General features: G+C 41.3%; 1 protein-coding gene and 1 long non-coding RNA gene across 4 annotated transcripts in view; one reads left to right on the top strand and one right to left on the bottom strand.

The window, feature by feature from the left end:
• UNC5D (unc-5 netrin receptor D) overlaps positions 1-20725 on the top strand; it is a gene marked incomplete at both ends in the record, with an annotated part of 503620 nt that overhangs the window by 447341 nt on the left and 35554 nt on the right. For all 3 annotated transcript variants that reach the window (XM_079779640.1, XM_079779639.1, XM_079779641.1), the window contains 2 exons: positions 1724-1808; positions 20227-20395. In XM_079779640.1, coding sequence (XP_079635766.1) covers positions 1724-1808; positions 20227-20395 — 254 coding nt within the window. The remainder of the gene's footprint in view (positions 1-1723; positions 1809-20226; positions 20396-20725) is intronic.
• The window catches only part of LOC307104639, a 199056-nt gene that overhangs the window by 67273 nt on the left and 111058 nt on the right, over positions 1-20725 (bottom strand). The window lies entirely within an intron of this gene.

A 20725-nucleotide genomic window follows, 5' to 3' on the forward strand; every position in this document is an offset into this window, starting at 1 on the left:
CTATATCTTGACTATGATGATGGTTACAGGAGAGTATACATTTGTCAAAACTCATCAATGTGTACACTTACAACATGCATTCTATTGCATGTGAATTATACCTCACTAAAGGAAATGTGGGAAAGGGAAATGTGAGATACAAAGTTGTTCTTTTGGGTTAATTGCCTAGAATACATTAATGCTTGATCATAGCCTCCTGTACTTCTATAGCTAAACAATAGTGACTTCATGTCTCTTGTCATAATGGCCTAGATAGTCTGAATGAGGGGCAACAGAGAGAGAATACACAATGTCTACGGTATGTATTCAGGTTGACACCCACATACACTGAACATCTTGTGGATTACAGTTTCTATTCAACGCAGGGAAGGAGTAATGGAGGCCACTTCATTTGGCAACTATATTTAAGGAAAAATGGGCAGTGAAAGGAGGAGCCTGATCAGAGCCCTCCAAGTATAACCATGACAAACCTCCTACGATTGGCATTAAGGTCGAGAATATAAATGGATACCCTTGCTGAAAAGCTATAAGCAAGATTTAACTGTGTCTCATTCTCAGGGCTGGGGAATGATACTGATAACTAGTGTGCCACTGAATAATGCTCATAAATGTGAATCACAAACACCTTGTTTTGCAATGAGTCTTGCATTCCTTGATTCTGTAGCAGCTAACAGGCCCCGAGAAGGATGTCACTAAAGCCTGCCATCTCTAGATTTAAATTATCATCAGCAAGCAGAAAGCTTTCTGTGTGATTACATTAGCTCAAATGAAAGGAGGAAAGGTGAGAGCTGCATTATTCAAAGAATAAGAGGATGCCTTGAGATTTTATTTTGTAAAGATCTTATTGTGTTTCTATTTCATTTCTTTTTATAAACAAAAAGCTACATTAGAGAGAATCTCTGCCCTCTCTAGACTGTTCTCTCTTGTCCAAAGTGAAATATTTACTTCGCAGCATTCAAGAGAGAGAGGAGGCATTTCAAATTCAGCGTCATGTGTGCTCCCGGTGCCTTCCCTGCTTGCATTGCATGATTTTACTGAAGCAAGGCTACTGAGTATTTTTCAATTTGATGCTGACATGAATATGGCTCAGTCACCTTTCCTAGCTTCTGTTTGCAAATATAGGACCAAATAGTGGCCATGCAATAACCTGTAAGGTTCAATGCAACAATCTATAAGTTTCCTAAGCTCGTCTGGGCTTCTTCTTTCTACAGTTTTCTTGACAAAAAAATAGTACTCTTCTAATCTCTTCCCTAAACTTACTTCAGGATGCACATTTTAGAGGACTATTTTATTCCAGGCTCTAGCAAAATGTTACATGGCCCACCCATCATTGCAAGATGCCCTTTCAGGAAATGAATGGGTAGAAACAAGACAGAGAGGCACATTTTTTATTTTTATTTCAGAGTAGATTAACTGATAATTGATAAACTTTTATATTCTCAGATATGTTTGATAGTCTAGGACATCCACTTTTTAAGAGAATTTAAAAGTGGTAGGAAGACTTTAAATAAAACCTAATTTGAATACACACTTGAATAATATGTTTTTCTTTATGTCACTGTTAGTAAATAATGGGTTCTCCATTATTATCCTGGATTTCATGAACTTTGCAAGGATCGAGGTTTCACAGACTGCTCTGAGAAGGTCCTTTTTTTGTGAGCATCTGCAAGGTGCCCAATAATTGGAAAAGCTACGAATAACCTTTTGGTTTTTTCTCTTTTAGGGGTGAGTTTACTCATACCACATGGCGCCATCCCAGAGGAAAATTCTTGGGAGATTTATATGTCCATCAACCAAGGTGAACCCAGGTAAGAGACAGAAAGAAATGATATATCAGTGACATCTTGAATATGGAATAGAGCTTCTGCAGAAAATCTGAAGTTTGTAAGATCTGTGACATGGAGTTGTATAGGTACGATTATGAGCTATTGACTTTACAGAAGAAAAACCAGCTGCAAAACTATTAGCTAGAATTAAAGCACAGGCAGCCTTGCATTTTTAGGTAATTAATCTAAGTCTCTGACATCTAGACAGCAGACATTAAATGTGAAACAGTGACTTGGTAGGCAAGTCCTAAGCAGGGCTTCTCCACAAACATAGACTGCCTCCCTCAGTTTTCCTCTTAAAAGAAAAAGAAAAAGAAAAAGAAAAAGAAAAAGAAAAATCAACCCTGGAGGCACTGTTTGGTGCTAGGGTTTATGCAAATGCAGGGAATGATTGACCTGTGACCTTTCAAGGTCAGCAGAAGACCTTCAATAAGCAAGAAAGACAAGTTCTTAGGAAATTTTCCTCATGTGAAAATATGGTCTACGCTTCAACAGCTTTCAGATCTGACAAATTTCAGCAGCATTAAATTCAATTACATGAACAAATACAAATCTTGTCACATATTCTTTTAATGAAAGGAGTTGGTTATTTTCTTAGCACAGCTATAATATTTGCGGAAATGTTGCCTTCCACCGCACAAGATAAAGCTACCTCCTCTTTAGAAAGCAATTTCTCTCATAAACTGGATATATACCTCTGGCATTTTCAGTCTTAACATCTTGGTTATTTTAGAATAGATTTTTTGTTTTTAGCAAAGAACACATGAAGGAAAAACACTGAAAGGAAAAACAGCCAGAGAGACAGATGGTTGAACAGATTTTGATAGCTATCTCCATAAAAGGATTTGCTGGTGCCCAGTGGTTTTAACATAATGCTCTACAGGGTTTGAGAGGAATGGATGGAAGAAGGCTCTGCTCATTGGCTGCGGGTGAGGCTCTTAGAGGATTTGCATGTAAACTCTATTCTGTTGGGATTTGCTGTTAGTTCCTCAGTCCTGTAAAGCTAGATCTTTACCTTTGCACTTGAAAACATGCTAGTGTCTAACTATCTCCACTTAGGGGAAACTAAGGAACAGAGGGGTTGAGGAGTTTCTTCAAAACCCAAAAATGTAGTTCTCTAGATAAGAATAACCTCTTGTTTTTTCCCTTTGGTTGATTTATATAAGAAGTCGTATCTGTTTAACATTGAGATCATGGTCAATTACACATATGCTTGTAAACACATCATCCTGCAAAAATCAAGTATGGTCCTGCACCGCTTAACAACGTTTTCATAAACGCCGGACCACATATATAACAGTTGTCTTCTAAGATTGCAATGGAGCTGAAAAATTCCTGTCACCTAATGATGTGTCATAGCACAGTGCTTCACTCATGCGTTTGTGGTGATGCTGATGTAACAAACCTATCTGCTGCCAGTCATGTAAGAGTACCTTCTAGATTGTGTAAGTAACTCAATGATGTTCTTACAACCATGAAATCGCCTAGTGATACATTTCTCAGACCATATCCCCATCGTTAAGCATAGTTCACATTTTCAAAGGCACCTAATTTACAGCTCACTTCCATCCCATCCGTATCTCTTACTAAAAGTTTCCTCCTAGGAGGTCAGACTAGAATGTGCCAAAAGGCATCAAACGTACAAGAACTTAAATACAATGGCTCAAAAATGTGGGAAATATTGATTAGGGCATCCTGTAATTATAAAGTAAGAAGGATAAATACTTAAAAACTCACCAGAGACCACACACCTTGAAAGACAGGTTTAGCCTAGTGTGGTCACTCCCTAGACCACTGCTAGCTGAGGATGTTCCATGTCAACCACTCTGGTTTACCCAACTATATTTACGGTGTTGAGTTCTTTACTACTGCCTAGGAAGGTGGACAGAAAGAGTTTACTCAAGACTTCAGATCGTTGAGGTGTGTGCATTTTCCCATCTATTAAGCTGAGGATAAATTAAAATTGCAGGAAGCACACATTCTTTTTCATGCTGCTGAAACCTTCCAGATGTTCACCTTTAAGGAAATGACCAGTGCCTGGGCTACTGCCCATTAGCTTCCGTGGCAATCTTCACTCTCTTTTGAGGAGCTCCAACCTACTTACAAAAACACTAAAAATAGCAAATGCCTTTCTGTTACTTTTTTTTTTAAGCTTAGGCTGAATTTTCCCCCCATCCTTCCAGGAGGCTGTTTGAATCTGAGTTCTTCAGCTTTTCATCCCGTGATTAATCAGGAGAAGGCCATTTAGTGTCACCTTTTCTTTTTGATATCATTTGAAAACTCATTTTCACTTTATGTCGCCCTCCGTCATTCTGAACATGTGCTCAGAGCAAGGCCCATCTTCCTCAATGTCGTGGCGATGCAGCGGTGCTGCTGTTTCCTTCACCTTTGCCCCTGGAGCCATCACAGTGCCCTTCCTTTTAGCTCACAAGTGTGAACATTGGATTTCCTGATTCCATCACTTCCACACACAGAGAATGACCATGGGATCTTCCAAACAACACCTAGGTGCTGTATTTAAGTTAAAGTCTGTTCCATTTTCCTACTGATGTTCCATTTCTGTTGCTCCTTCCTGCACTAGGTCCTGGTGTAGCAGGGAGGTGGTTTAGTGGAACTGTAACTGATGTCATTGATCCAAATTCTCTACCAGGTTCCCAGGGATATGGCTGTGTGGGATGAATCGCAGACTCAAAATAACCCCTTGTGTTCAAATAGTCTCAGATGGTTGGTTATATTTCGTTATTTTGGTAAGTTTTAGGTGAGGTCGTCAGGACAGAATGTACCCTGTCTTTCTCGGGAGAACCTAGAGAGGACACTGTGCTTTTCATTAAGTGGAACGATGTCGCTTTCCTTCCTCAATGCCCCTGCTCTGTCTACACTTTCAGACTTGACCAAACAGCTTAATGAAGCTTTTCCAACCTCTTTTAGCAATATGGACCTTCAGGTTGGTTATAGTGCTTAGGAAATTATGTCTGATCATTTTTTGTATATATACACACATTATGTTTTGCTGGAAGGGGAATTTGCATCCTTGAAAAGGTAATAATTACTTGCCTTTATTTTAGTGTATTTTTTCTATGTACTCTTACATACCTCTGACTCATTTAATCTCCACAGTAATGTTCCAAAGAGGAGGATTTTATACCAATTTTAGAGATGTGGGGGAAAATCTAAAAAAGGGTTCCAAGAAGGGAAGCTGCTTTCCAAGGCATGTTACTTACTGGCTGAGCGGAGATTTGCCTTCAGAGTATCTGGCTCCAATTCCAGAGCTCATGGACTAAAGGACGCCACCTCTCCTTGATGCTGGGGACTTGAAGGAGACAGCTCTCTGATGCTGGATCCCCACTCCTCCAGACCCCTGTAAGGAGGCATCCCCTGGAACAGCTCTGTAAGAGCACTGAGAAATAGGCAAGGCAGGATCAAGTTGAACTTTTCTTAGAAGGGCATAGGGTAAATTGCTGTTGTTACATTATAGCAGGGGTCCTCAAAATTTTTAAACCGGGGGCCAGTTCACTGTCCCTCAGACCGTTGGAGGGCCGGACTATAGTTTAAAAAAACTATGAACAAATTCCTATGCACACTGTACATATCTTATTTTGAAGTAAAAAAAAACAAAATGGCAAAAACACCCGCATGTGGCCCGCGGGCCGTAGTTTGAGGACGACTGCATTATAGACTTGAGAGAAGAAGGACTAGAAGCAGGTCTCACTCCAGGGCTGAATCTCAGCAGACACATTAGGGAACATTTGAGCCCAGTGATTAAGAGTGTGAGCTCCGGCATCAGAGGCCCTGGGTTCAGATCTAAGCTTGCCTGCTATTATCTGTGTGACCTTAGGTAAGATAATGAAGCTCTTTGTGAGTGTCCTTATGTGAAAAGCAACAGTACCTACCTTATAGAGATACTATGGGGTTGTAGGAAATAAAGTGATACAACAATCTCAAAGATGATAAATAAAAGAAAACCTAATGGATATATTTATATTTGATTAAGCATTCCACCTACAGTATATCCTTTAACTTTCATATCAATTCTATATGGTAAATAACATAATCATCCTAATTTTTATAGATTTGAAAATTAAGACCAAGTAAAGTTAGGTTTGCCTTAGGTTGTAGCAAGACTGAGCACCAAAGCAAGATTTTCTGTCTCACAATGTAGTGTTAGACTATCTCACACTCCCCAATTTAGGCTTAATTGGGCATATTATTCTTGAGTCCAGTAAGACATGTTTGATGAGGGACAGTGCTTATGCTTAATAATAGAAATACATTATGAAACAGACTGAGAGGGACCTGGGTTTGGGAAGACAATAGCTTTATAATTCAATGTGGAATTACACTGCAATAGAGGATTTCACAGAAAGCAATGGAAAAATAGAGAAAGGCCCCTGAATCTATTCTAAAATAGACTTCAGAGGGGATGGTAGGGAGGATGGCTCTCAGGAGTTGTCTGTCACTTGTACTGAATCTAAAAGATCAGTAGAAATGGCTATGGCTATCCCTCAATGATTTCTAGATTCCAGATATATTTTTCTAGTATCTATAGAGTACAAGGTGGGGGAGAGTCTTTAAGAGTGTCTAAATCCAGGCACTATTCCCTGCTTGGAAGTCACTCTGATGCCAGAACATTGCCTTCCAACTCTAATCCAGGGCTTTCCACAGAGCAAAGTTAGGTTGCATGCAGTGCCCATTCACAAAATAGAGGGCACTTAGTGACCTCACATGAGCAGGAACTAGAGTGGCCTCACAGAAACTCAATGGCATGACACTGGGGCTGCCAGATATTGCGGTGATGAGCCCTTGATGTCCTCCTGGATCCGGGTATTTAAGCAGCTAGCTCATGGCCAAGCATGGCTCCTCTATTGCAGGCCCCTTTAGAGGGCAAGAACTGGCAAAGCAGTCATCATTCTCAAAAGCCTGTCTCCATTCCCAAACTTTAATTTGAAAGCAATTGGGTCCTTTTAATTTTACTTTTTTTTAGGAGCTATTTTGCGGGGGGGGGGGGGGGGGGGAGTGGATAATTTTTCATTCTCTCTAACCATGTTTTGATTTTTTTTTTAATAAAATAAAATTAAAGTGTTTAAACAAGAGGATCAAAAAAGTCATTTGTCTCACTTCAGAAATTTCCCCACATACATTCCAATAAGAAAATGGGCCCAGCCAGCTGGTGTAGCTCACTGGTTGAGTGTTGACCTATGAACCAGAAGGTCACAGTTTGATTCTGGTCAGGGCATATGCCTGGGTTGCAGGCTTGATCCCCAGTAAGACATGCTTGGTGAGGGACAGTGTTTATACTTAATAATAGAAATGCATATTACAAATATAAATATGTCTATTACAAATATAAATATATCCATTAAGTTTTCTTTTATTTATCATCTTTGGGGCGCATAGTAGGCAGCCGATCAATGATTCTCTCTCATCATTGATTGTTCTATCTCTCCCTCTCCCTTCATCTCTGAAATCAATAAAAATATAAAAAGAAAATGGTATAGATGTGGCATAGTCTTCCCAGCTCTCTTGTGCACCCCTCCCCACCCCGTGGTTGGAGAGTGGAGAACTGGACCAGAAAATTATTATATGGAGCTTTCTTCTGAGAAGCAATAAAATGAAACCAAAGGCAAACATTCATTTCTTTTTTCAATTACACTGTCATGTGGATATTCCTGACCAAATGCTTAGACTAAAATTGGAAATGTAAATAATCTTACTGAATAATTTACAAAAAGGCACATATTTTAGAATTTAGGCTCATCCCAGAGGAATATTTCAACTAACTTTTTTCTTCTGTTGTTTTCTTTTGTTTTGCTTTATTTGCTATCAAATGGGTATATCTCAGGGAAGGCAGACATGGTGGTGTTATGAAACTCATTTTTCGAGGGTGCCTTGGTGGTGCAGTGGCTTTCATAGCAAAGCATGAGATAAGACCAAATACAAGGCTAGAAAGATAGAAGAAAGTCACTATGGGAAGAAAGTCACAATTAGTTCAGTGGTCTGACTCTTGAGCTCAGAATAAAAGCATCTGTCTTTGGTTCTACCCTGACACCAGGTGACTGGTCAGGACATTGCCACAGGGAGAAAACCTGGCTCAGACCTGCTGGGTTGATTTTCATCTCTGTTAGCATTCTTCAGCTTAGACCAGTGGTCCGCAGACCACCGGTTGGCGACTGCTGCTCCAAAGGTTTCCTTAAACCAGCGGTTGCTAACCTTTCGGACCACCAGTTGTCCGCGGACCACCGATTGGTGACCACTGGCTTAAAGGACTTCCCCACCAGGTTCTGTCTCACGCTATCCTCCAGCTCTGGCAAAAACACTGTACTATCTCACTGCAAGAAAGTCGTGGACTTCTGTGATAGTTTTCACTATTGATATTATGAGCTCAGTTCAATGACTATTAAGTGCCAAATGTATTTGGTTCTGTGGACCAAGAAAAATAGGATCCCTTACATGAAGTAGTTTATTTCTGGTAGAGGATATAGGATCCCTTAAAAAAAGAACTAAATATCCCAACATTCTAATTTCTGGTATTTTCCAGCTATAATGCCAAGGCTAATGGTCCTACCTCCCTGCAGCACCTGCAGCATCATTTCATCAGAATGGGCACTACCACTCTCCCATCCACTCACATACCATGCTCCCTCCCTCCCTATTGATATAAGAATGGGGCTGGAAGAGACAAAAAGAGGAGTCACATTTTGGAGGAGTACAGGTATCAAAAATGGCTGTCCCTGCCCTCACCAAGAAAACAGCCCCAAGAGAATTACTCAAAATTTTGTGTCACCTGCAGGAAGTGGACATGGATACCTGATTTTCTCATTGTCCATCAGTTTGTTGATTTGTTCCATGTTACCAGAGAACAGCAAAAGACAAAGCTGAGAAAGGACATACTGCTAAAGCCAAGGGGAGAGGGGCAAAGAGCACTTCCATAATTTCCAGGCTCCCATATAGTGTAATAGGCTAATTAGACTGGACAGCCAAACGACCTTACAGATGACCTTCTGGACGAAGCCAGGCCTGGAGGGCCGAGCCCCTTGCACTAATTTCATGCATCAGGCCTCTAATTTTAGATATATTATCTACTGCTTCATCTCCACTGCCACCACCCAAGTTCAAGTCTCATTATACCCACACCCTCCTTGTGAGCACAGTGAAAATAATGGTATGCCTCATTTTGCCTGGCACAGTTATTAATAATGCCCCCTTTTCACCCTCAAAAGTATCTCAATTTGCATAATAAATTAGTCACTCTACTTGTGAGTATCCTTGTCTCTAGTTGTGAACATTTTAAATTCTTTCTCTAATCCTCACATTGCTGTTAGTGGGGAGTTTTGAGAGAGACTTGGGGAGGAACTCAGCAAGGTCATCTGTGCGCGTGTGCATGTGCATATGCAGTGTGTGTTGAAGGAGATGAAGAAGTTGAAGATAATTCCAAGAATTCTGGCCTGGGAGCTGATGATTAATTAGTAGAGAGAGATTTGCCAGCTGAAGGTCACCTGAGAGTTTGTGATAATAGCTGCTTGGGGAGCAACTCTGGATTTCTTTCCAGGGAATAAACACAGCTCTTTGACATATAAGAAAAGGGACAGGAAGAAAATTGATTCAAGAATTAATAATAGGCAAAAGTAATATTTATAACCAAGGAAAATATTGACTGCTGAATAGAAATTCCATGACAAGATTTTGGCTACAGCACATGGTAGCAGTACCACTCAGAGCAAAAATGTCACAATATCGGGCAGATACTGTGCCTGCCTGCTTCGAGCAGGGTGAAATCTGCCTGCCTTTGTGGCCTGTGCCTTCCTAGCTGGGAAAGAATCTGCCTGTCCTGGAGTTCATTGAACTGATAATGTACATAACTTGTCAGGAAAGTAGTGCAGATTCGATCATTGGCATCACATGGGAAATAAAGGATTATCAGAAATGAGAGGACATCATAGAATGAGGAGAACACAGGGATTCAGAAGTCCTGAATTCCACTCTGCCTTGCCACTTACAGCCTAAATGGCTTTGAGCAACTCATTTTCTTTCTCTGGACCTCAATTCTATTATCTATAAATATTGTCTATTACTAACTGCATTCCAGGATTTGGGTGAGGACAATAAAGGGACTTTCTATATGAAAAGTCCTGTGCAAATTGTAAAGTGCCATGTAAATGCTGTATTTTGCTATAAAATAAAATGCTGTATTTTTAATTACATAGATAAGCTCTCTAAAGTCCATGGGATTTGTTTTAGCTCGTGCCATTGATGCAAAAGAATTTAGGATCTTTCCTTTTTGACCGATACCAGATGAATCCAGTGATAGCACTATTAACTGTTCATTGTAAAATCAAGAGCCTTGTGAAGATACAAAGGACACCCTGCATCAGTTCCTTTGAATTTCCCTCTATTTCCCTTAACATTCTGGCCTATGACTTACACATTAGAGGTAGATTGTATGAGTCTACCTCTGGATGCCAGGTGGGCTGGTGTTAGACTTAGGAGGTCAATGACCAGTTAAGAGGGCAGCTGGCTTAGGCCACCTGGAACAAGCTTTGGCCCTGTCCACTTTGCCATGCTTTCTTTGCTAGATAGCGATGGAGGGACATGAACAAACCATTCCTGCCACCATTTCTGTTCAATGGTCAGTCATGAATTTGAATCCAGTTTGTTGCTTTGAGTTTGACAAATTTTTCTTGGAAGAATCCAATTGATGGCATACACCCATGCTCTGGAGGAAATTTGGCATTAATTAACTTCATATCAGGCCCAGGGAGCTGCTGAGGAGAAAAGGGGCTTCCTAAGTCACAAACAAAGGGGCTCTTTCTGCCAGCGTGAGGGGAGTAAATTGCTGCAATTTCAAAAACACATTAATTCTTTCAGGCTACCAGTGCGATGCAGTGTCATAAAAGGTGCAATTTATCAAATGGCATCCTAATGGCCTAGAAGGGTTGATGCACCTTTAGAAGACTGCTCTTTGCCTCAGTAAAATCCTGACAGTTTCTTCACAAAGTCATTTAGGTTACCATTACCCACAAAAAGTGAGGAGGGAAAATAAAAAAGGGGGGAGGGACCCTCACATTGTCATTTTATGATCTGCCTTTTGAGGGGAAGGAGAATTTCCCCATATCATGCCCTTTACCATCCCTTCCTCTTTACCTCCCTTGGGCCACAAACAAACACGCATAAATAAACATTGCTGCCATTTTAATCAAAGTGCTCTGGAAGGCCCTGTGAGCTCACAAAGTGAAGCGAGCAACGTGGTCCAGAGGAGTCTTTAATTACTATGCCATTGACAAGCTAACAAGGGTGTGCGAATGTGGTTAATAAATGTGAATGGAAGGTGCCTTAATACAACGAGAGAGTTACCAGTTCATGAGTGTAATTGCACATTGTAAAGGAACACCATAGACTGTAATTATTTTTATTTGTATGTGCCATCTCTTTTATTGCCCATGCTGGAAGGAGAAATAACCTGTCCTATTAAGATATTTAATATATATCATCCTTTCCACTTCAGTTAGTTATAGCCTAATAAAAATGCTGCGAGAAGACACCCTCTGGGGCCACCCTCTGTGCTCTCTAAGGTGATCCCCACAGCCCTTCCAAAACCTGGGTGATCAACCTCCTAACTCCCTTGGTGATCATCTTTAGCACAAACCATAATAACTCCCCAGGACTCCAAGTTGCATGCAGACATGGAGCTTCACCCTGGAAATTATGTGAGGCTGCCGGCAGCTGAAACAGCTAAGATAACACAAAGGTCAACCAACACCTTGGTCTGTCTGTATGGCGTCTGGGAGAAAACACTGGACCAGGAGACAACAGCAGGGGGGTCTCTAGGTTCTAACTCTAAAGTGAATAAGCCATGAAGAGCCTGGTGGGAGACAGAAGAATGAATGCCACCCTATCCCCCCAAAAAAGCAGTCACATCTTAATCCTGGGAACCTGTGAATATGTTACCGTCCATGGCAGAGGGGCTTTACTGAGGTGATGAAGGTTAAGCACCTGGAGAATAAGAGATTATTCGAGATTATGCAGATAGGCCTATGCAAGGAAGGCAGGAGTAGCAGAGTCAGATGCAGAGATGTGAAGATGCTATCCTGCTGCTCCCAGAAGAAGGGGACTCCAGCCAAGGAAGGCAGGTGGCCTCTAGAAGCTGGAGGAGGCAAAGAAATGGATTCTACTCTGGAGCCCTGATGACACCTTTATGCTAGGTTAGTGAGAGTACTGACCTACAGAACTGTAAATAATAAATCTGTGTTGTTTTTAAGTCAGTAAGTCTGCAGTATGGCATTAATAGGAAACTGATACCAGACTACTCTGAGCACTCTATATACCTCCAGTGTCTATGAATACAACCTTAACAACTCACAGGCCAACGTTTTACCCTCAAAATCCCAGGTTTGGAGACTATGTCCCAGGGAACATCTGTTCTTTTCACTGCCTTACCCCCCACCCAACCCATGGCCGCCAACACTAACAGGACAGGGGATTTTAGTCCCAACTCTGTCAACAGTGAGGTGTGGCTTTGGTCCTGTCATTCCACCCCACACCATGCCACACCCTTTGTTTCCTCAGTTAAAGAATGCTATGGGCCTGATTACTCCCAGCTCCTTTCCCCGCCTAAAATGAAATGATTCTGTGAAATGGGACTTCCTCTAGAAAAGGCTGTTTTCCCCATTCAAAATGCAAATGAATGAACAGCCTAGTAGATATAAAAAGTGCTGTAGCAGCGTGCCCCATAGATCACTCTCTCCCTTCCCCTCACTGCTTTTACTTTAAAGCACTTTCAGGGAGCCATCATTCCACTTGCAGTAAACAAGCTACCCGCAAGCCTGACACTGCATGAGAGATGAGGCTTAAATTGCGTCTAGGAACTGGTGATTTGCACATGATTTGTGATTCCGTTAGTATATTAATTGGTAAACACCCTATGTGTGTGTGTGTGTAAACCAAAGCCATTTAACATATGCAAACAGTTTAATCTCTCAGTGTGGTGTTGCTCAAATTTCAGCAAATTCAGATCCTTATTCTAGTGTGTAATTTCCCTCCCGCCCCAGTTCCCCTGGTACCATTTCCCTTCCTGTGATCCTATTTCAGATAATACTGGGTGGGTGACCCAGATCTTTAAACCCTTTAATAGTAGAGCCATATGCTTCTATCCTCGGTTATTGCACTTGTTGCCTGTTGTAATCCACTGTTCTAACTGCTCCTTTCCCAGCCCCAACTAATGCAATATAACGGCTTGATGAGCTTTAACATTATTTCCAGTTACTGCTAACCTACCCTCCAACCTGACATCCTTGCTTATTAATACATACTAGAGGCCTGGTGCACGAAATTCATGCCATGTACGGGGTGGGGGGGGGGAAGGTGTCCCTCAACCTGGCCTGCACCCTCTCACAGTCCAGGACCCCTCAGGGGATGTCCACCTGCCGGCTTAGGCCCGATCCCCATGGGGAACGGGCCTAAGTCAGCAAGCGGACATCCTTCTCGCAATCCAGAATCCCTCGCTCCTTACCGCCCACCTGCTCGCTCCTTACCACTCTGCTTGCTGCTCCTTAGCACTGCCACGAGGTGGGAGAGGCTCCCGCCACCACTGCCATGCTCACCAGCCATGAGCCTGGCTTCTGGCTGAGCAGCCACTTCCCTTGTGGGAGCACACTGACCACCAGCGGGCAGCTCCTGAGTTGAGCATCTGCCCCTGGTGGTCAGTGTGCATCATAGCAACTGGTTTTTCTGGTCGCTTAGGCTTTTATTATATAGATGCTACTTCAAGAAAAGGCATGTTGGATCAGTTCCTATGCAGCTGAATTTTCCATTGCAGTAGCATCATCCAAGGCCTTGATATTGAGCATTTCAACTTAACAGGCATCCAATTTCCATTTGAGACACTTCCCCTGTTGGTACTTGACAGACCTCCAAGTTTACACTGCGTGAGGTGTTGCTTTGGATATTCTCTCAAGAACTACCCAACTTTTCTCAAATGTTAGTGCCAGTGCTACCTTGCATGTAGGGAATACAAGTAAACAGGGCAGGTTTCTGGGCCTAATGGAAAATGATCAGAATCTTCATTGGTGGTGTCCAGAAACATCATTTGAAACAAGCTGCCCAAGGGAATTTGCAACCACCTTGCAGTTTTAGAGCCACTTAAAGATTGAAAAGGGAATCTATCATGATAAAGAGAAGATTTTGCTCATCTTCACTTTTTTTTTTCTCTCTATTCTGCTCCTGATCTCCTAGTCTCCCTTTCCAGGAGTCTGTTTGCCTAAGTCATACATGGCAGCTAGAGAATTACAGCTCTCAGACCTGGTCATATCAGGTTGACTGGTAATCATGCTGGCTTTACAAGGCCCATCTCTCCAGGTTCTGTGATGCTAGGGGCTAATCTGAGAGCTCCAGAGGAAGAGAGGTTTCTGACTCAAGGGAAAACAACAGAAATAATAAACCCTAAATCTTGATTTTTATCCACAGCAATGTTAGCACCCTAGGTCAATATCTGAGGGTTTTAATGAAAAGAGAATAATATTAGTTAAAACTATGAATCTTCTTGGGTAGAAAATTGTAGGAGACTGGAGCTATCTTCCTTTCTGAACTTTAATTTTAAGACTAAGTGCAGCTTCCATCTATCTGCCTTTTATGTCTATTCCATTAAAAGATGATTTAATTATGTATCGACCCAGGGTCTGGCATAGTAAAACTATCATTACTCTCCTGCCTGCATTCCTGAGTGATACTCTGGGTAAAGGTGATCAAACCTACATTTATCTATAATATAGACCATAAGGAGGAGAGGAGGGAAGGATAATTACCAAGCGCAACATGGCAGAAAACAACAACAATAATGAAAATCTCATCTCAAAATACAGAGCTGGTTGTTTTGCATAAAGAGAGTGACATGTTACAAGTCTAGAATCAGGTAAAAACATATTGAAAGCAAAAGCCAAATGTGCACAGATAACCTCCAGACCTGCCAGTTAGCAGGTGCTGCACTGTAGCTGACCTTCACCAGCATGACCTTCTGGTGGCAGTGGTGTGGGGGCAGGTGGCAGAATATTAGTTACTGTGTGATGAGGTTTGGCCATCACCTCATCACGACCCAATGCAGCACTTTTCTCGCCCTCCACTACACATTTTATACTGTAGTCAGCGACCTGGCTGATTTATTGTAAGAAACCTGGAAAAATTCTCCCTGGCCCCTATTTTCATTCATTTATTTATTTAAAAAACATTGTGGTGTTTTGTTTTTGACACAACTTTAACCTTCAGTGTTGCAATAGTATAAAGAATTCCCAGGTATCCCACATCCAGATTCACAAATGTTAACATTTTACTACATTTGCTATATTCTCCATATATGCGTGTATACACAAACAAAACACACGCATACACACATACTTATTTTTTAGCCATTGTAAACAAGATTCCCTTTGTCCCTAAATACTTCAGCATGTACGTATATCCGAAAAATAATTTCTCTTACCTAACCACAGCACAATTATCAAAATTAAGAAATTACCATTAACATATTACTATCATCTACTCCACAGTTACTCATATTTCACCTTTTATCCAAATGTCCTTTACAGCAAATGAAAATCTAAGTCCATTCACTACATTCTATTGCCACGTGTCTTTAGTCTCTATGAATTTGAAACAGTTCCTAAAACTGTCTCTATTTCATGACATAGATGGGTTTTAAGAGGGTAATCATTTATTTTGCAGAATACCCCTCAAATGGGGCTTGTCTGATATTTCCTTACAATTAAATTCAGATTTTGTGTTATTGGCGGGAATGTTACAGAAGTGATGCCTAGTTCTTTTCACTGTGTCATCTCAGGAGGTATATTCTGCTGACTCATCCCATTCCTGGCAGTGTGAACTTGGGTAACTGGGGTTAGGTGGTGGCTGCCAAGATTTCCCACTATAAAATCATATCTTACCCTTTGTGATTAGTTTCAAAGATACTTTGAAACCATGTAAATAGTTCCTTATTAGTTTTTAAACGTTCACCAAGTAGATTAGCACCCATTCATAATTCTCAACTGTGTCAAAAGTTAATAATGTAGGTTGCCAAATGATGATTTTCTACATGTATTAGCTGGCTTCCTATTGTATGCAAGACGTTTCCCTTCTCATTCACTCATTCATAGGCATGTAGTTAATGGGTTCTTGTGTTATTCAATGGATTATTATCCTTTGGTACCATGGTTTATTTTGCTCACAATTTTCCAGGTTTCATTAGTAGGAACCACTTCATGCTCCTATGTCCTTTTCAACAAATATGTTTTAGTGCTTACAACCAGCATTGGGGATACAACAATGAACAAAGAAGAACAGAAAAAAAAATTATTATGGCCTTATAGAGCTTACATTCTAGTTTGTGGAAGGCAAAAAAAAAAAAAAGTAAGTAAGTGCATTAAAGGTCAATACATGTTGTGGAGAATGGGATAAGGCCAGCTTTTGGTGTAGGAGTGCTTTATCTGCGTGGCTTAGGCACAGTCAGGGAATACCTCATTAGCAGGTGCCATTTGAGCCAAGACCTCAAGGGCCTGGGGAAGCCAACCACGTGGATCTGGAGGAAAACTCTTCCAGGCCCCACTGAGCACTCCGGAGCAGCTGGACCAGCTGGAATTCCTGAGGCGGGAACAAATTGACATTTTAGTGAGATTCCTCTGCTTGCTGAGTTGAGCTCAGACTGGGAGGTAAGGATGGAAAAGCATCCTTACCTTAAATTCTATGCCTTAAATTCCCATAGTACACATCTCTAAGGCACTGAAAATTTTGTCAAAGCATGTGTTGATATAATGACAATTTTGTTGAATAGATTAGCCACCTCAAAGGAGCACAGTTATGATAGTAGTAGGACAAGTGAAAAGTCAGTAGGGGTGGAAGTTTGGGGTTGGGAAGCAGAACTATCCCACAATGAGCATATACTAGGTGCTGTTTATGTTTCTTTTAACTCTCAGGGCAATCTTAGAGTCAGTGTTATTTTACACGTGAGGGAAGAGGTACAGAAGGGCGTGGGCTTTCCCTTTCGCCACGTCTGGTTTTAATAACAGAGAAAAGGTGAGAGGAGGGATGAGGTATCAGGGATGATGCCACGAAGAGCACCGTGAGGACATAAGAATGTTCCTTTGGCCCAGTGCCTATGTTTTCTGCAGCCACTTCTATTATGGGTTTCCCCTCCTGGTAACTAAACAAGGTTAGCAACATGGGACCAGATTACCAGGCTGCCCCTCTGCACCCCCTCCCACCCTGCGTTTTCTGCATCAAAGCTGCATACCTGTCAGTTCTCCCCAGAATCCTCTGCTGCACTGTGTGAGCAGAAATGTTAATTCACAGCCATATTTCCATACAGTTGCTCAGCCAGCCACCTGGTTACACAGACCTGACTCTTAAATTATTGATCTTCTCCTATCCAGAAGCTTTCATAAACATGCACAGCAGATAGATGATAGATAGATAGATAGATAGATAGATAGATAGATAGATAGATATAGATAGATAGAAGAGAGAGAGAAAGAAAACAGACAGACAGAAGAGAGAGAGAAAGAAAGAGACAGAGAGAGAACACAATGAAAAGGACAAGTAGCAAAAGTCCACACAACCAGACTTTTCTAACTACACTATGGTATGCGATGCCCTGAAGTGGTTCACATTATGGTCTTGAAATTGCTGCTGTTATTATTTCACAGTTATTATTAGCTCACAGCAATTTTACAAAACTGTCACCTTTTCTTCTAGCAGGAGCATGGCTACTTTCTTGACATGTACTATATAATGTGGGAAAACTTAAATGCCATCCATACTTTCCTTATGAATCTTCATTTATGCCCAGGCCTAATTAAGTCTCCCCAGCCCTCTGTCCTCCAAGGCCCTAAGTCTGTATCCATGACTACACTCAGACTATGCTTTCCCTCCATCCTGCCTTGGATGTCACAGGAGCCAGCAAATGGACCAGAAATCTCCTACTGGTAACAGAGGAGGAAAGTACATCTGGTCACAGAGAACAGGAGCCTGCGAGTAGAAATATAGGGATATTTTGCTGCCATTGCTTTGATAGACTTCTCTGGGACCTTCTGCTGTTCACACCTGCTTCCCAGGTGTGTGAAGAGCCTTAATTAATATTTTGTAAATCTTCCTGATAGATTTAAATAAAAAGGTAGCAGAAAAGGGCAATTTTTTTTTAATTAATCGTGGGGGGAAATAATGGAGAGATTTAAATTCTGTTCCTTCACTAGAGAAACCTATACCCAGACACTGTTTCACAGTGGGGTGATTAGATATAAATCTTGATTTACTTCCTTCCCACGTATGGAAATGCCCGATGCCTGCCTAACGCAAAGCTCCCGATCCATGCATGCCTGTACTGGATGTGCACCGCCTGTGACTCCTAATGCTGTTTAAGTTATTACGGAAAGGAGCCTCGCTATTCACGAGTGTGAGAGTTCATCTAATTAGCTGATTTCAGTTCATTTGGCATTAAATAATTCCCCAAATTCCCATATGTTTGAACAATATGTTCAACAAGGGGGATGATTCTCTGAAAGCAATTAAATAGTTCTTTTAGGAGAGCTTGTCATCGGTCACTCAGAAGCATCTCTGCTATTCCTGTCTGTGATGGATGCAGGCGGCAATTACAGGAAAAGCGCTTAGCCCTCTCTAATGGGCCTGGCAGGCATCCACACGCAGCCTGCCACTCCGTGCTGGTTACAGCTCACATGGGCATTTTCCCTTTTTTTTTCAAACCTCAAGTATATTCATAGGATGTTCATAGAGCATTTGTTATTGCTAATACACCACTTTCTAAACCCAGCCCGTAGCTTGGCTAACCTGCTTAAAGGTAAATGCAGACATATTTTCAGGTGCCTTATGCTTTGCTTGTATAGAAAGAATTGCCAGCTTTGGACAATGGTTGGCTACATGGGAGGTTGAATTTTTTGAAGTCGTCTCTGGTGCTTTTTGGGGAGGAAGGGAGACTGTGTGATACGTTCAGGTCTGTTTTAGGTACAGTAGATGAAACATGTTTCTGCTCAATTATATGCCTTGGCTTTTAGTGCAGCAGCAAATTAGAGATAATGAAGTAGAGTGTGACCATTACTAACTTGAGCAAGAACAACAGATATCAACAGAGCAAGTCAGAAACTAATAACATGTTAGATGTACTCATAGAAACACTGTTTATACAAGATCACAGAAAAGGTGGTACTGTTGAGTACTGATTTTCATCTTTCTCTTGCTCAAGAGGTTGCTGCTTTGATCAGGGGCGATATATTTAAATGTCCTTTCTGGGTTGGGTAAGAGAAAGCCTGAGTAATACCAAACCCAGCTCTCAAGTACCTTTGTCCAGGAGGAATGCTGAGAGTCCTCGATTACTTTATTGGCTATCTACAGTGTCACTATATCTCTTACAAGGGAAATGTGTCAAAAAAATTTAAATACTGTTCAAAATTGCATAAGCATCTGGTGGGGTGCATGAGTAGGCTTCTAGGGTCTCCTCATTGACCACTGTCCTATAATGGTCCCTGCCTGTTTGGGGACAGAGATTAAAAACAAAAGACAGAAAATGAAAGAGAGGCATTCACGGAGGTGGTATTATCTCCCTTTAATTAAGCTTCACTTTCTTTTATCTGTTTCATGACTCTGTGTTCCCATCATAAATAATTCACAATGCAGAAAAATCTAAACACCAGCTTTGGGTAAAATGATTTTAAATTTAGATCTAAAATAGAAATTTAGATCTAAAATATATATTTTAAATATATGTATCTAAAATACATATACCTAAAATATATATATGTATTTGATTATGCACATTTATAATGAGCTGTTTACTATGCTATCACTATGCATTGGCAAAAAGTAAATTTTTTTAAAACCAGAAGAGACATACTCAGTTCGGGTGTGTTTCAAGTGTTGCTTTGTTTCATAATACTTTGTTTTAGCCTCTACTAGCATTAAACATATTTGTGGAATGTGTTAGAAGGAAGGAATCTGATGCTAAGATTACCAGATTAGTCATTTCTATAACGTTCTTGGCTTTGGTCATTGACAACGTCATCAACAAGAATAAGGATTCCATAGGTGGCGTGTGACACACTGGTCACATCTTTGCTTTCTTCTGTTCTGCCCTTTATTTCTGCAGAAGCATTTGTCATTTTGTTTGTCAGAACCCAGATTTGAAATCCAGGCTGAAGCCCAGTCTGGGTGCCTGAGCAGCTCAGATGAATGGCTGTGGTCCAGCCCAGCCCTCCGCATGTGTGGTGCTGTCCCGGAGGAATGCTGGGAAAGGACTGTGCTCAGGCTGAAGAGAACCCCCCACTCCCCACCCTCACCCTTTCTGTAACTAAATTCTCATTCAAATAAGCCCCCTCCTTTACATGCCTCTCTCTTCCATCCCTTCCCAATGGTAAAGCCTCCAGTCCGATGGATCCGAGGTGCTCCTGAGTCCTGAAGTCACCTGCGGTCCCCCAGACATGATTGTCACCACGCCCTTTGCATTGACCATACCACACTGTGCAGATGTCAGTTCTGAGCACTGGAATATCCATTTAAAGAAGAGGACACAGCAGGGCACGTGGGAGGTGAGACTCTATTTTTGCTTTTTTTGAAAACCAGGATTTGGGTTACACCTACAGGATAGATTTAACCTTATGCTCTCTTAATATATATGGGAGTGGGGTGTGGGGAGGGCAATGGTAAGATATGTACACATATAATACCTTAATAAAAAATTGAAAAAAAAAAAAAAAAAGAGTCAGCTGTGAAATTTGTGATCATTTTCTTGTTCTTCAGAGGGTTGGTGACATGTGTTTTATAACACCCTGAAGGTATTGGCTAGTGGTTTTCCAGGATAATGGAAAAGAGATGAGAGAATCACGAGCTATTTTTGTTCGGTTTTAGAATACAGTTGT

This window comes from Cnephaeus nilssonii, assembly GCF_951640355.1.
Source record: "Cnephaeus nilssonii genome assembly, chromosome: 8".
In the NCBI taxonomy this organism is placed as follows: Eukaryota; Metazoa; Chordata; class Mammalia; order Chiroptera; family Vespertilionidae; genus Cnephaeus; species Cnephaeus nilssonii.